Below are 12745 nucleotides of genomic sequence, written 5' to 3'. Positions count from 1 at the left end.
CGAAAAGTAAATGAATCTTGGAGTCGAAGAGTTAAAATGGTTATCCATATGCCCTAAGAATTTATCGAGGAAATTAAAAGGGCTCTACATCATATACATAACAACTCACCTGAGGAAAGACGTTGTCAGGTAGGAGAAGTAAGAGGAGCCAAGGAAGTGTCAAGGAAATTGGAGTCCAACGCATTCTGATTTACTTTTATTTGGCGATCCCTGGAATAAAGTAATTCACTTTCAAACATAGGTTACGTATCATTGTTTGTTGACTCAGAAGTCGAGTTTGTTTCGATATGTATTCGGCCGCTGTCAACAGAAGCAGAAAAGATGCTTTTAAAAGTCAGACCTTTTCTCATTGACTCAAAGTTCAGGTCTCTGATAGCTATAAGGTCAGTTATTGTTCAAGACTCGTATACGCAACCAGTGATATACCAAAGAAAAGGCCATACTTTTAATATATATATAACAGTAACGATTTTCACATGATACAAAAATAAAAATTAAAGACAAATTTCAAGCTACAGCAAATCTGCTCATTTTCCAGTGCATATGCAATAAATAGTGCTGGTTCAAGCGATTTTCGACGGGTAATTTTTAGAAGCGCTATTCACATTTCACAAAAAAAAAATGACGTGTCCTTTAGCCTGGAATTAGAGGGGGGAAAGCAATCATTATTCTTGGTAACGTAGCGGACCAAAGGTGACCTGAGGTCAAGGTTCGTAGAATATAAAAAAAATCTTGCCACAGTTTATCAGGAATCAATGAATTGTTTACTATCAGGTTCAATGAAATTGTTATGGATCAGAATAGGAGAAACAGAGATCGTAGAATACTATTAAGGTAACAATTACTGAAAGAGGATGTGTGGGGCTGTGTAAGCGCAAGCGCACTAGAGAAGAGAAAAAAGAGACAGTCAGACCTTAAGTTGGCGATAGAGCAGAGCCTGAACGAAAACAGTATACGGAAATGGACTGAAAACTCAATAGAAGATACCAGCTAATTCAACCACCTCAAATGTAATTTTTACAAATGAGTAACTGAATGAGCCATTAAGAAACACCAAGAATGTCTTGATTATTCTTGAAAGGATTGGTTGGGGGTTGAGGAGGAGTTAGTGGAAGGGGTAGGGGACCAGCTTATTGGCCTCAGTGAGGGGGTTAATTTCACCTCTTAATTTCCAAGGTGAGGTGACACTAAAAAAATTTCATTCCATCAATTATCGTTTAATATTTTGTGTTAAAAGATCCAGTGATTAATAAGCTTTGCATATCAGTGAAAAGACTACGTACAAAATGGTCAGTCGACTGTGATTAGTCGCTGAGAACCTTACGGCTAACGATTTGATTGACTGATTTACGGCTACGAAAAGTGGCGTCTCTAAAGTGGAAAGTCATTTGGGAAACAAATTAGCATTTCTGAAGTAAAAAGCTTGATTACTCCAGGGAGTTTAGTGACCCATGGTTATTACTCTTATTATTCTTTTTTCTTTCTTTGTTTTTGGTCTATCACAGTCATCCTATTCGACTGGGTGGTTTTTGTAGAGTGGGGTTCCTCCTTAGGAGTCCATCACTGTTCTCACTATGTGCGCTGTTTCCAGGAGTGCAATCTTCTACAGGAGTCCTGCAGCTACTTCGGCATCTAGTTTTTCTAGTTTTTATTATTATTATTATTATTATTATTATTATTATTATTATTATTATTATTATTATTATTATTATTATTATTATTATTCATAAAAATTTCATAATAGCATGAGTCACTAAAATTATGTAAATATATAATATTAAAATATATAAACAAACGTGAGCATTCGAGAAGCTGCTCGATTCTCCTTCTCATTCATGCAGGTTCTCGAAAGCTCTCGTTCAATATATATTTGCATTTTCGCCACTGTGGATTCCTTCACTATTACCATTATTATTAGCACTATTGTTGTTGTTGTTGTTGTTGTTGTTGTTGTCGTTGCTGTTAACTGGAATTTCCTAAGGGACTAAAATGCAGTTCTGACCACTGCGTTAAATAGGATCTTGGCAAAACACCGATCGTTCATATTATTATTATTATTATTATTATTATTATTATTATTATTATTATTATTATTATTATTATTATTATTATTAAATGGAAAACTAGGATTTTCCAAACGGACTAAAACGTAATTCTGACAACTACATCATAAAATAATTATCTTGATGGAGAACCTAATTTTCCCTATTATTTATTATTATTATTATTATTATTTTATTATTTATTAATTATTATTCCACTTACCCGCAGAGAGAAGAATATAATAAGAGAACAGAGAAGACGCTCTGCAAACTAAACTCCGTTGAAAATGTATAGTTTCTATTATTATTATTATTATTATTATTATTATTACTTATCATTATTATTATTATTATTATTATTAATTATTATTATTATTATTATTATTATTATTATTATTATTGAGCATACTTTACAAAACTATTATCTTTATAATTCTGACAGCTCAGCGTCGCGTAGGCCCGCAGCTAGGTGTTAAAGCACAGGTGGGTTCAGGCAAATCTGGACACCCCTGTACAGGTGTTTCTGAATTCGAATAAGTTCCTACCACGTTGATATTCGCATCCAACATCAAATCATCAAAACTAATCCAAATGTATTCGTTTTTTACTTATTGATTGACAGGATGGCATTCATTGATGTAGTCCAGTTATGCCTACTTGGAAGTAGGCTGTGTTAAAAAAGTAAAAAGGAAAGGATGATTAGATAAGAGGAATTATTTTGGGATCATAAATATGACAATAGCAATATAATCGATTATTTTAGTATCATAAATATGAAAATAATAATATTAAATAATAATAATAATAAAAATAAGAAGAATAAAATAATAATAATTAATCGAATAATAATAATATCTTTATTGAAAATAATAGCAGAATTTACAGGAATTGATTTGATACAAAATTCTCTTAATTCTTCTTATGATTTGTTAAGAAGAATTGAGAGAATTTTGTATGAAATCAGTTCTGTAAATTCTGTCATTATTTTCAATAAAACTTATTTTACAACAACAACAACAACAATAATAATAATAATAATAATAATAATAATAATAATAATAATAATAATAATAATAATAATAATAATAATAATAATATACTGAAGGGATAAAGCTACCAGATGGGAGCAACATCAAATACATAGATGAGACTGGATACAAATACCTGGGAATAATGGAAGGAGGGGATATAAAACACCAAGAGATGAAGGACACGATCAGAAAAGAATATATGCAGACTCAAGGCGATACTCAAGTCAAAACTCAACGACGGAAATATGATAAAAGCCTTAAACATATGGGCAGTGCCAGTAATCAGATACAGCGCAGGAATAGTGGAATGGACGAAGGCAGAACTCCGCAGCATAGATCAGAAAACCAGGAAACATGTGACAATACACAAAGCACTACACCCAAGAGCAAATACGGACAGACTATACATAACACGAAAGGAAGGAGGGAGAGGACTACTAAGTATAGAGGACTGCGTCAACATCGAGAACAGAGCACTGGGGCAATATCTGAAAACCAGTGAAGACGAGTGGCTAAAGAGTGCATGGGAAGAAGGACTAATAAAAGTTGATGAAGACCCACAAATATACAGAGACAGGAGAATGACAAACAGAACAGAGGACTGGCGCAACAAACCAATGCACGGACAATACATGAGACAGACTAAAGAACTAGCCAGCGATGACACGTGGCAGTGGCTACAGAGGGGAGAGCTAAAGAAGGAAACTGAAGGAATGATAACAGCGGCACAAGATCAGGCCCTAAGAACCAGATATGTTCAAAGAACGATAGACGGAAATAACATCTCTCCCATATGTAGGAAGTGCAATACGAAAAATGAAACCATAAACCACATAGCAAGCGAATGCCCGGCACTTGCACAGAACCAGTACAAAAAGAGGCATGGTTCAGTGGCAAAAGCCCTCCACTGGATTATTATAAAAAAATCCTCATAGTAGCCCGAGACTTCAAATGGAGAAGCAAATCCACAGTTATGTAAATGTACATATATTTAAATTTAAAAACAGTACGGATAGCTTTTGGGAATCTGTTCGGTTCCCATTATCAACCTGACACATTGATATAGCACTACAGCGAAGTAAACAAAACAGGATTCAAGAATTAAGTGACTTGTTTATAAACAATGGAACCAGTCGTCTAGTATAAATCAGGCAATGCCGTCGTTTTCTGATGAAAGCTCCGCCAGTCGTCTGGAACGTCTAATTGGTCTTTGCCCAATGCGGTCGTTCTGATGGTCCTCTTCAACAGCATAGTCGCCGGCAGCATCGGTTACTGGATGTAGCCGAGTTACCTGAACGGGAGAAAGAGAGGCAACCGCAGCATCAGATGTGGCTAAAGAGACAACACTATCATAATGTTCTTTATTCTTAAAGCCTTTAATATATTTGTTGGAAATAAGGTTATTGGTGAATATGTCTTCCTGTGTGGATTTATTGCCTTCCATTGAAAAACGACTGTCTATCGCCGCACCCTCCACTAGCCTTCTTATACCAACATCTTTACTTCTAAAAATTTCTTTAGATTCTTCCCAATTTATGCGGTGATCGAGCTTAAGGCTGTGACTGACTAACACATTGTTATCCGTATGCAACTAGTATGCTCTTTTGTGTTCCCCGATTATAGTGGGCAGCCCTCTACCACTTCCCCCGAAATATTTAGTCACATTCTGTTACAGGGAATTTCGTAAACAGCAATATGTTTGTGATTCGTTGTGCTGTTGTTGTGTATAAGAAGTCTTTTAATAGTGTTGTTGTAATTAAAGACTATATTTATTTTACCATTGTGATTTTTGTTAACAGTTTTCCGTATTCTGTTTGAATGAGGATTAAAAGGGAGTGCAAGATAATTCCGAATTGTCTGTGACTCCCTTTTAATCCTCACTTAAACAGAATACGGAAAACTGTTAACAAAAAGCACGATGATAAAATAAATATCCAGTAACCGATGCTGCCAGCGCCTATGCTGTTGAAGAGGACCATCAGAACGACCGCATTGGGCAAGGACCAATTAGACGTTCCAGACGACTTGCTGGGGTTTCATCAGAAAACGACGGCATTTCCTGATTTGTACTTGACGACCGGTTCCATTGTTTATAAACAAGTCACTTAATTTTTGACTCCTGTTTTGTTTACTTCGCTGTAGTGCTATATCAACGTGTCAGTTTGATAAGGGGAACCGAACAGATTCCCAAAAGCTATCCGTGCTGTTTTTAAATTTAAATATATGTACATTTACATAACAGTGGATTTGCTTCTCCATCTGAAGTCTCGTGCTACTATGAGGATTTTTTTATAAAAATAATAATAATAATAATATTAATAATAATAATAATAATAATAATAATAATAATTTAATAATGAAATTTCTGAAGCATAAATATAACAGTGATAAAATCAATTAAAAATTTGATCATATTCACTTAATGAGTATCAAAACTTAAAATACTATTTAATTTTGTGATCACAAAAACTGAAATTAGACCAATATCACGATCGATATTATGTGTTGAACATTGCCAGCAGTTTTACGATCACAAGCTGAATACAGAAATAGCAGTGATATGTAAATTCTAATGATCTTGTTCTGATCGAAGCCAAAATGAACGAAATACTAAGGAAAGACGAAACGAAAAGGGAAGATTATTTTGACCTCAAAGTCACATTGACAAATAAAATTCCGACGCCAGAGAATAAGAATTCAGCCAGTAAAGAAGCACAAGTGTTTGAAAATTACAATTATCAGATGTGAGTCATCCTGGAACCTGGTCTGATGACGGTTGCGTTGTGCTTTGCTATTTTCAAAGACGAGATTTGAATCCCTTATTAATATAGAACATAGACAAATACATACTAAAGGCACACAATAAAAAAAAAAAAAAGCGTACTTACATGTAACGTATATTGTAGTATTTTTAATATGTGGGAAAAAAAACTAATATTTCGCCCTGAAGCCGATAAAAAGGCATATCTAAATAAGAACTTTTAAATATAAATGAAACCAGACTTGAGCCAACTACAAAAAAAAAAAAAAAAAAAAAATCGATTCAAAAAACAAAGTAATAACGAAAAGCCAGTTATGAAAATAAAAGATTTCTGACCTATCATAAAACAATACTTAACAGATACATTTTGTCTCAAAATACAGAAATGAATAGGATATGGTTGACATTAGAATCTCCGGAATTATAAATGCCACAAACTTTGCCATAAATGAAGAAAGAAAAACGAGTTGGAGCTCTTATATTTGATTTCTAAATATCATACGAACAATATAGAGAATTTTTTTTTAGAGAAAAACGGAAAAAGCGGAATATATATATATATATATATATATATATATATATATATATATATATATATATATATATATATATATATATATAGATATATATATATATCTATATATATATATATATATATATATATATATATATATATATATATATATTCCGCTTTTTCGTTTTTCTCTAAAAAAAAATTCTCTATATTATTCGATATGATATTTTAGAAATCAAATATAAGAGCTCCAACTCGTTTTTCTTTCTTCATTTATGGCAAAGTTTGTGGCATTAATAATCCGGATATTTATATACATACACACACACACACACACACACACATACACACACACATATATATATATATATATATATATATATATATATATATATATATATATGTATGTATGTATATATATATATGTATTTATGTATGTATATATGAAATAATGGCGTTTTTCACTTTGAAATGTACTTATCAAACGTTTATTGCAGTGAGGACCATATTACATTTGGCAATAATTTTCTGTATATGTAGCCCATTTATTTATGCTTCTTTTGTTATTCTGTAATGAAAATGAAGAAGTGAAACAAATGCACTCGGCAGCGAGCATACCTCCGCCAACGCCACTTAAAAACGACCTTTTTATTTTTATTGTGATCATTAATATTGAAAATATTTGTATGCAATTTCTTAAATATTTCATTATGATCACTGCAAGCATCATTCTTCTCAATGAATGATGGAGGAGATCATCCGAAGCTCAAAAATGGCCAAATCTTCATTAAGCGCCCCTAAATAAATGCTCTCATTTGAATTCGCCGTTTCATTCTTCACATTTTTATTATTATTATTATTAGTTTAGCGATAGAAGGAACATATTCAGAATTCTATTCGAAATTTCTCTGTAGAAAGTAACGGGGCTTTTTAGAAGATACCTTGAAAGCAGATCGAATATGAATTCTTAAGGGAAACAGCAAGTACTTACGACTTAGGATTATCAATATGGTCCTGTCCACTGACGAAGAAACTGACAGCCACACTATATATCAAATAGAAGAATAAAATTTTTAATTGATCATTTCCTCGTGTAAAATAATTTCTGATATTCATGTCATTATGCCGCTTACAAATAACGTCCACAGTATGTTCGTAAGTTTTATATATGTATATATACTATACAATATATATAATATATATATAATATATATATATATATATATATATATATATATATATATATATATATATATATATATATATATATATATATATATATATATAAGACAGAATACGTTGGCGCAAGCGGGCCACGGCATATGAAAGGACAGGGTGACAAGGAGATGACGGTCATCTGGTGATACATTTATTGCCGACGGGTTTCGTAAAACATACTTACATCATCAAGGCTAAAAGAGAAACAACACAAATTAAAAATACATGGAATATAACTTTGACTAGGAGTCTCAACCAATATACAAAAAAACATACATAAAAACAAAGCAATTTAAAAAAGCACCTGCTAGACTAAAAAGTTGAAGACTGAATGATTCGGAAAGGAGGGAGAAGGGGAATCTACGTTAAGGCTTAAAAGTTTTATGTTGTGAAGTGGAATATGTGCTTCTCTGAATTTGTGACAAAAATCTTCCGAATGTTTAATGTGACTGGGAGAAAATGTGCCTAAAAAAGGGGAAATGGAGGCCAGCTAACCATCTAGGAATTTTGTGACTGAAAGCTCGGGCACATAAAATGATGGCTCTGGATGGAAGATTGTCTTTGTGAGTTTTAGGAAGACCATAAAAGTAGGGTTATTTTGGATTAATGACTTTAAATTTCTCTAATTGCCCAATGCTCTTTTTGTCTTGGCCAATTAATCTTACTTTCCGAAAAAATTCTGTGGGGATATTTTGGAGGAGATTTTTCGTCAGTTTTTCGTAAGTGTTTGTGTCGCTAAGGAGTTGGTTGATTTTGTCGAGGTAAAAGTCTTTGTCCATGATTACGATTTTGCCGTTTTTGTCGGATCTACTTATTACAACATCTCAATTTTTTAGCGAGCGGATGGCTATCATAAATCTACGGGGGACGGAGTATTTCTTATTAAGGTCAGTTAAAGCATTTAGTAACACTCCTTTTAAACATATCTCCTCACGGCTGTAATTTTTGTCCGATATGAATTTATCAAAAGCCACTATGAAGTCTAGGTTATTTTTACGGTTCGGCATAAAGGCAAAGGATAAGTCTAGATTTAAGACTAAGTGTTGGTTTACAGTAAGGAATGTGTTAGATAGATTTAAAACTTTGTCTTGTTGCTCAAGATTATTCCATGCTCTGTTGTTTATTAAGTTATTCAACGTGCGAAAATGTCTGTTGGAATGAGTCGCGCTATTATAGGCAAAAATGTCTGAACAAAATGAAATCAGATACCTGTATATGTGGTCAGTAGTGAGGAGACGAAGATCAGACTGAGTTCCATATATCACTCTGCGTAGTACGAAGATGTCGTTTTTCGTGTTGATAATTCTTTCCTCCGGGTAAGATTAATTGGCCAAGATAAAAAGAGCATTGGATTATTAAAGAAATTCAAATTCATTAATCCAAAACTACCCTTCTTTTATGGCCTTCACAAAACTCACAAAGACAACCTTCCATTCAGACCCATCGTTTCATGTGCCGGAGCTTTCAATTACAAAATTTCAAAATTGTTAGCTGGTCTCCTTTCCCCCTTTTTAGGCACTTTTTCTCATGGTCACATTAAACTTTCGGAGGGGTTTTGTCACAAATTCAGAGAAGCACATATTCCACTTCACAACATAAAACTTTTAAGCCTTGACGTAGATTCCCTTTTCACAAAAGTACCAGTACAGGGCGTTCTTCGGTTTTGAGAGAAAAATTGGCCTGCTATTCATATCATATCCCATTGGCGCTTGACAAACTAATAAAGTTAGTTGAATTATGTGTATCTAATAACGTGTTTTCATTCAAGGAATCATTCTATAAGAAAAATTCGGGTGCAATATGGACAGTCCTTTAAGTCCTGTTTTAGCCAATCTATACATGAACTACTTTGAAACTACAGTAATAAATGCAATAAAACCCAAAAACATGCTGTGCATGAGATATGTAGATGACATTTTAACATTTTGGGATAATAGATGGGGCGATTTCAATTAATTCCTTTCAAAATAAAACATATTAGTTCCCAGCATCAAATTTAAAGTTGAATGGGAAACAGGCAACAAAATTCGTTTTCTTGACGTTTTAATAATTAGAGACACGACAGAATACAAATATACCATATACAGAAAACCAACGTTCTCACTTTCATACATTCACTACTTTAGCTATCACGACATTCCTATCAAGATAGGCGTAGCCAGCAACCTATTCTTAAGATCCATACGAGTTTGCTCCCCAGATTTCCTGGAAAAAGAATTTGAACTAATTCTTAAGCAGCTTTCTCCTTTAAGGTATCGTGACCATATAATTGAGAAAGCAATTCACAAAGCAAACGTAATTTTTTACCGACCCCCTCAAGACAAGACCAGAGACACCCAACAATAAAATCAAAATTCTGCTCCTGGATGGGATTAAGACGGCGACCCAGACTCTAACCATTTTGCATTTACTGAACCAGATACATTAGCCAAATCCCTGATTACCGTCCAACAAAAGACATCTCCCCAAGGACACAGGTGTTCACGAAACCACTTCCCCAGAGATTAATAAAACATAAATGGTTAGTTAGGTACAGACAACAGAAATCAGCTATTTCCAACCATATAAATGAACATAACCACAGAATAAACTGGAATTTGTCACGTATAATTTATAGCATCAACCGTTTGTACAAGAGTCAGATGATAGAATCGGCCTTGATTAAGAAGAGACAGTTAATCAACATTTAAAAGGGCACATGGGATTCAGATGTCATTGATAACGTTTTCCTTCAACCAACGCTTAAGAGGATTAATGAAGGATTATCAGTGGGCGTGACCTAAATTGGCTTGACTGTGGATGGAGCTCTTAGTATAACTACCACCTTTTCTGTAACTTTTCGCGTTCATCTACCTGAAGAGAGAGACAGCAGTCTCAGAAATATAGTATTTTCTCTATATTTTGGTGCTGGGCTCCTGTTATTAGAAGAAATTCTGTTGTAACAGAACATTTTTACCAGTCTATATATATATATATATATATATATATATATATATATATATATATATATATATATATATATATATATATTATATATGGCTACTTTCAAAATGCATATTTCCCCTCTTCGACTGTATAAAACATTGTGTATAAGATTGTGCAACATTTTTCAGATTCCTAGATAGCTTAGAGTTAGGATGTTTAAAATGTATGTTTAGATTCCTCGTAACATATTGTAAAAGAATATATAACGTAGAATGTAGAAAGAGAGAGAATATCTTTGTCCGCTCAAAGCTAGAGTTGTTTCTCCTAATATGTCAACACGTTTGATAAGCGAGCTCGAATCTTCATTGTGTTTTGGGATTCTGTCATCATGTGTGATAAGGGACTTCTGCTTCGGTCGATCGAGTCGAGTACATGTTTTTTTTTAACAGACTGGTCTCGTACGCGTATGTCTTTGCCGAGTGCCACGTGTAGATTACACATTTTGTATGTAAAGTTGCGTAAGATTTTGAAACTTCTGGAAGAATTATTGCCCAAAACGTTTTGTGAAATCTCCAGTCCAGCTTCCGTAAGGGAGAAGTTTTTAATTCGGGCTTTGATACTTGAAGCATTCAGATCTCTCTCTCTCTCTCTCTCTCTCTCTCTCTCTCTCTCTCTCCATCGCATTGCACTTTTGAGTTTAAAGTAACGTAACGATTTCGTACTTACTGAATGGCCACTCGTAACTTGTAATTTTCAGATTTGATATTTCTTAGAGTTTATTTAGTATTATTTAGTGTTTTTTTGTGGAATCTGAACAAACATTGTTGTTGAAAAACGGCGCCTGGTTTTGTGAAACTATGAAACAAGCCTGCAGCAAAGAAAGAAGCTGGTATATCAAAAAGGTAAAGTGTGTTGTATTTTTATTAGTTGCAACTAATAACTGATAGGAACAAAGGTTAGGTAAAAACTAATAACTGATAGGAACAGTGGTTAGGTAAAAACTAATAACTGATGGTTACTAAGGTTTGGTAAAAACTAATAACTGATGGTTACAGTGGTTTAAGAGAAACTATTTACGTTTTTACATATTGCAAATTTTTGTGTTTTGTGTTTGTTTATTTTTTTGTGCATTTGTTCATTTTCTTATTGAAGTGTGTGTTTTTATTTTATATTCAGTGTGATTAATACTTTTTAAATTTTGGTATTGTCCACATTTTTCTGTCTTTTCATTTGCAGTCACAGTTTAATTCACTTAGTTATTATCATTGCTTAATCATTGCACATTTAATTAAATTTAACACTTGTGAATTAATTTCCATTTACTTAGAATTCTTTTCAAGTTTTATTGTTGTTTAGCACTTGTGAATTAATTTCCAAATTTCAATTATTTCCTAACACTTTTGAATTTTGATTGAAGTAATTTTCTTGAATTTTGTGATAAATTAATTTTGATTTAATTTTACTTAATTTGATTCAAGAATGAATTAAACTTTACTTTGTTTTCAAGTAACAGTAATTTTCCCTGATATTGTGAATTTCACTTATAAATTTTGAGTTTAATAATAAATTTTTGTATTTAAGATTTTTCTAAGTGTTTTCATTTCCAACCAGTATACTTGCATTTAATTATGATTATATTGATGTTAGGTAGAAACATAGAGTGGTAATTGATATGTTTTCCTTCAATTAACTTGAAGTGACTTAGAACCAGGGAAGTACTTGGACTTCTGAAATCAGGGAAATACTTAGACTTTTAAAGTTGTTGATGGAGTGATGCCCTTTGATTAATTTAATTACTTACAAGATTACCTCACACATGTTTTGATGAACCTAGTCTGATTTTCTGCAATACAGGTAAGTTGTATTTACCTGTTGCCTTTAGAGTATTCAGTCGTTTAGTACCTGTGATGAGGGTTCAGGTGTCTGGCTTTTGTGAGGTAACAATAAATGAATGGTAAGTGTGGTAACCAGATACTTGGCACTTCATCTCAATATTATATATATATATATATATATATATATATTATATATATATATACATATATATACATGCATACATACTACGACTTTATATATATATGTATATATTTATACATATTATATATATATATATATATATATATATTATATATATATATATATATATATATATATATATATATATATATATATATATATTATATATATATATATATGTATGTATATATATACACACACACACACATATATATAATATATATATGCTTAAAAAATC

General features: G+C 32.5%; 1 protein-coding gene and 1 long non-coding RNA gene across 2 annotated transcripts in view; one reads left to right on the top strand and one right to left on the bottom strand.

The window, feature by feature from the left end:
- The window catches only part of LOC135224448 (scavenger receptor class F member 1-like), a 315394-nt gene extending 307999 nt beyond the window's left edge, over nt 1-7395 (bottom strand). Inside the window, exons 1-2 of the mRNA XM_064263441.1 lie at nt 7340-7395; nt 110-210 (exon numbers count right to left, since the gene is read on the bottom strand). Coding sequence (XP_064119511.1) covers nt 110-184 — 75 coding nt within the window. The 5' untranslated portion in view covers nt 185-210; nt 7340-7395. The remainder of the gene's footprint in view (nt 1-109; nt 211-7339) is intronic.
- The window catches only part of LOC135224449 (uncharacterized), a 289668-nt gene that overhangs the window by 252357 nt on the left and 24566 nt on the right, over nt 1-12745 (top strand). The window lies entirely within an intron of this gene.

This window comes from Macrobrachium nipponense, chromosome 12 (genome assembly GCF_015104395.2).
Source record: "Macrobrachium nipponense isolate FS-2020 chromosome 12, ASM1510439v2, whole genome shotgun sequence".
Lineage (NCBI taxonomy): Eukaryota > Metazoa > Arthropoda > Malacostraca > Decapoda > Palaemonidae > Macrobrachium > Macrobrachium nipponense.
Note: the sequence above shows the minus strand (reverse complement) of the source record. Positions and strands in the feature narration are given on the sequence as shown.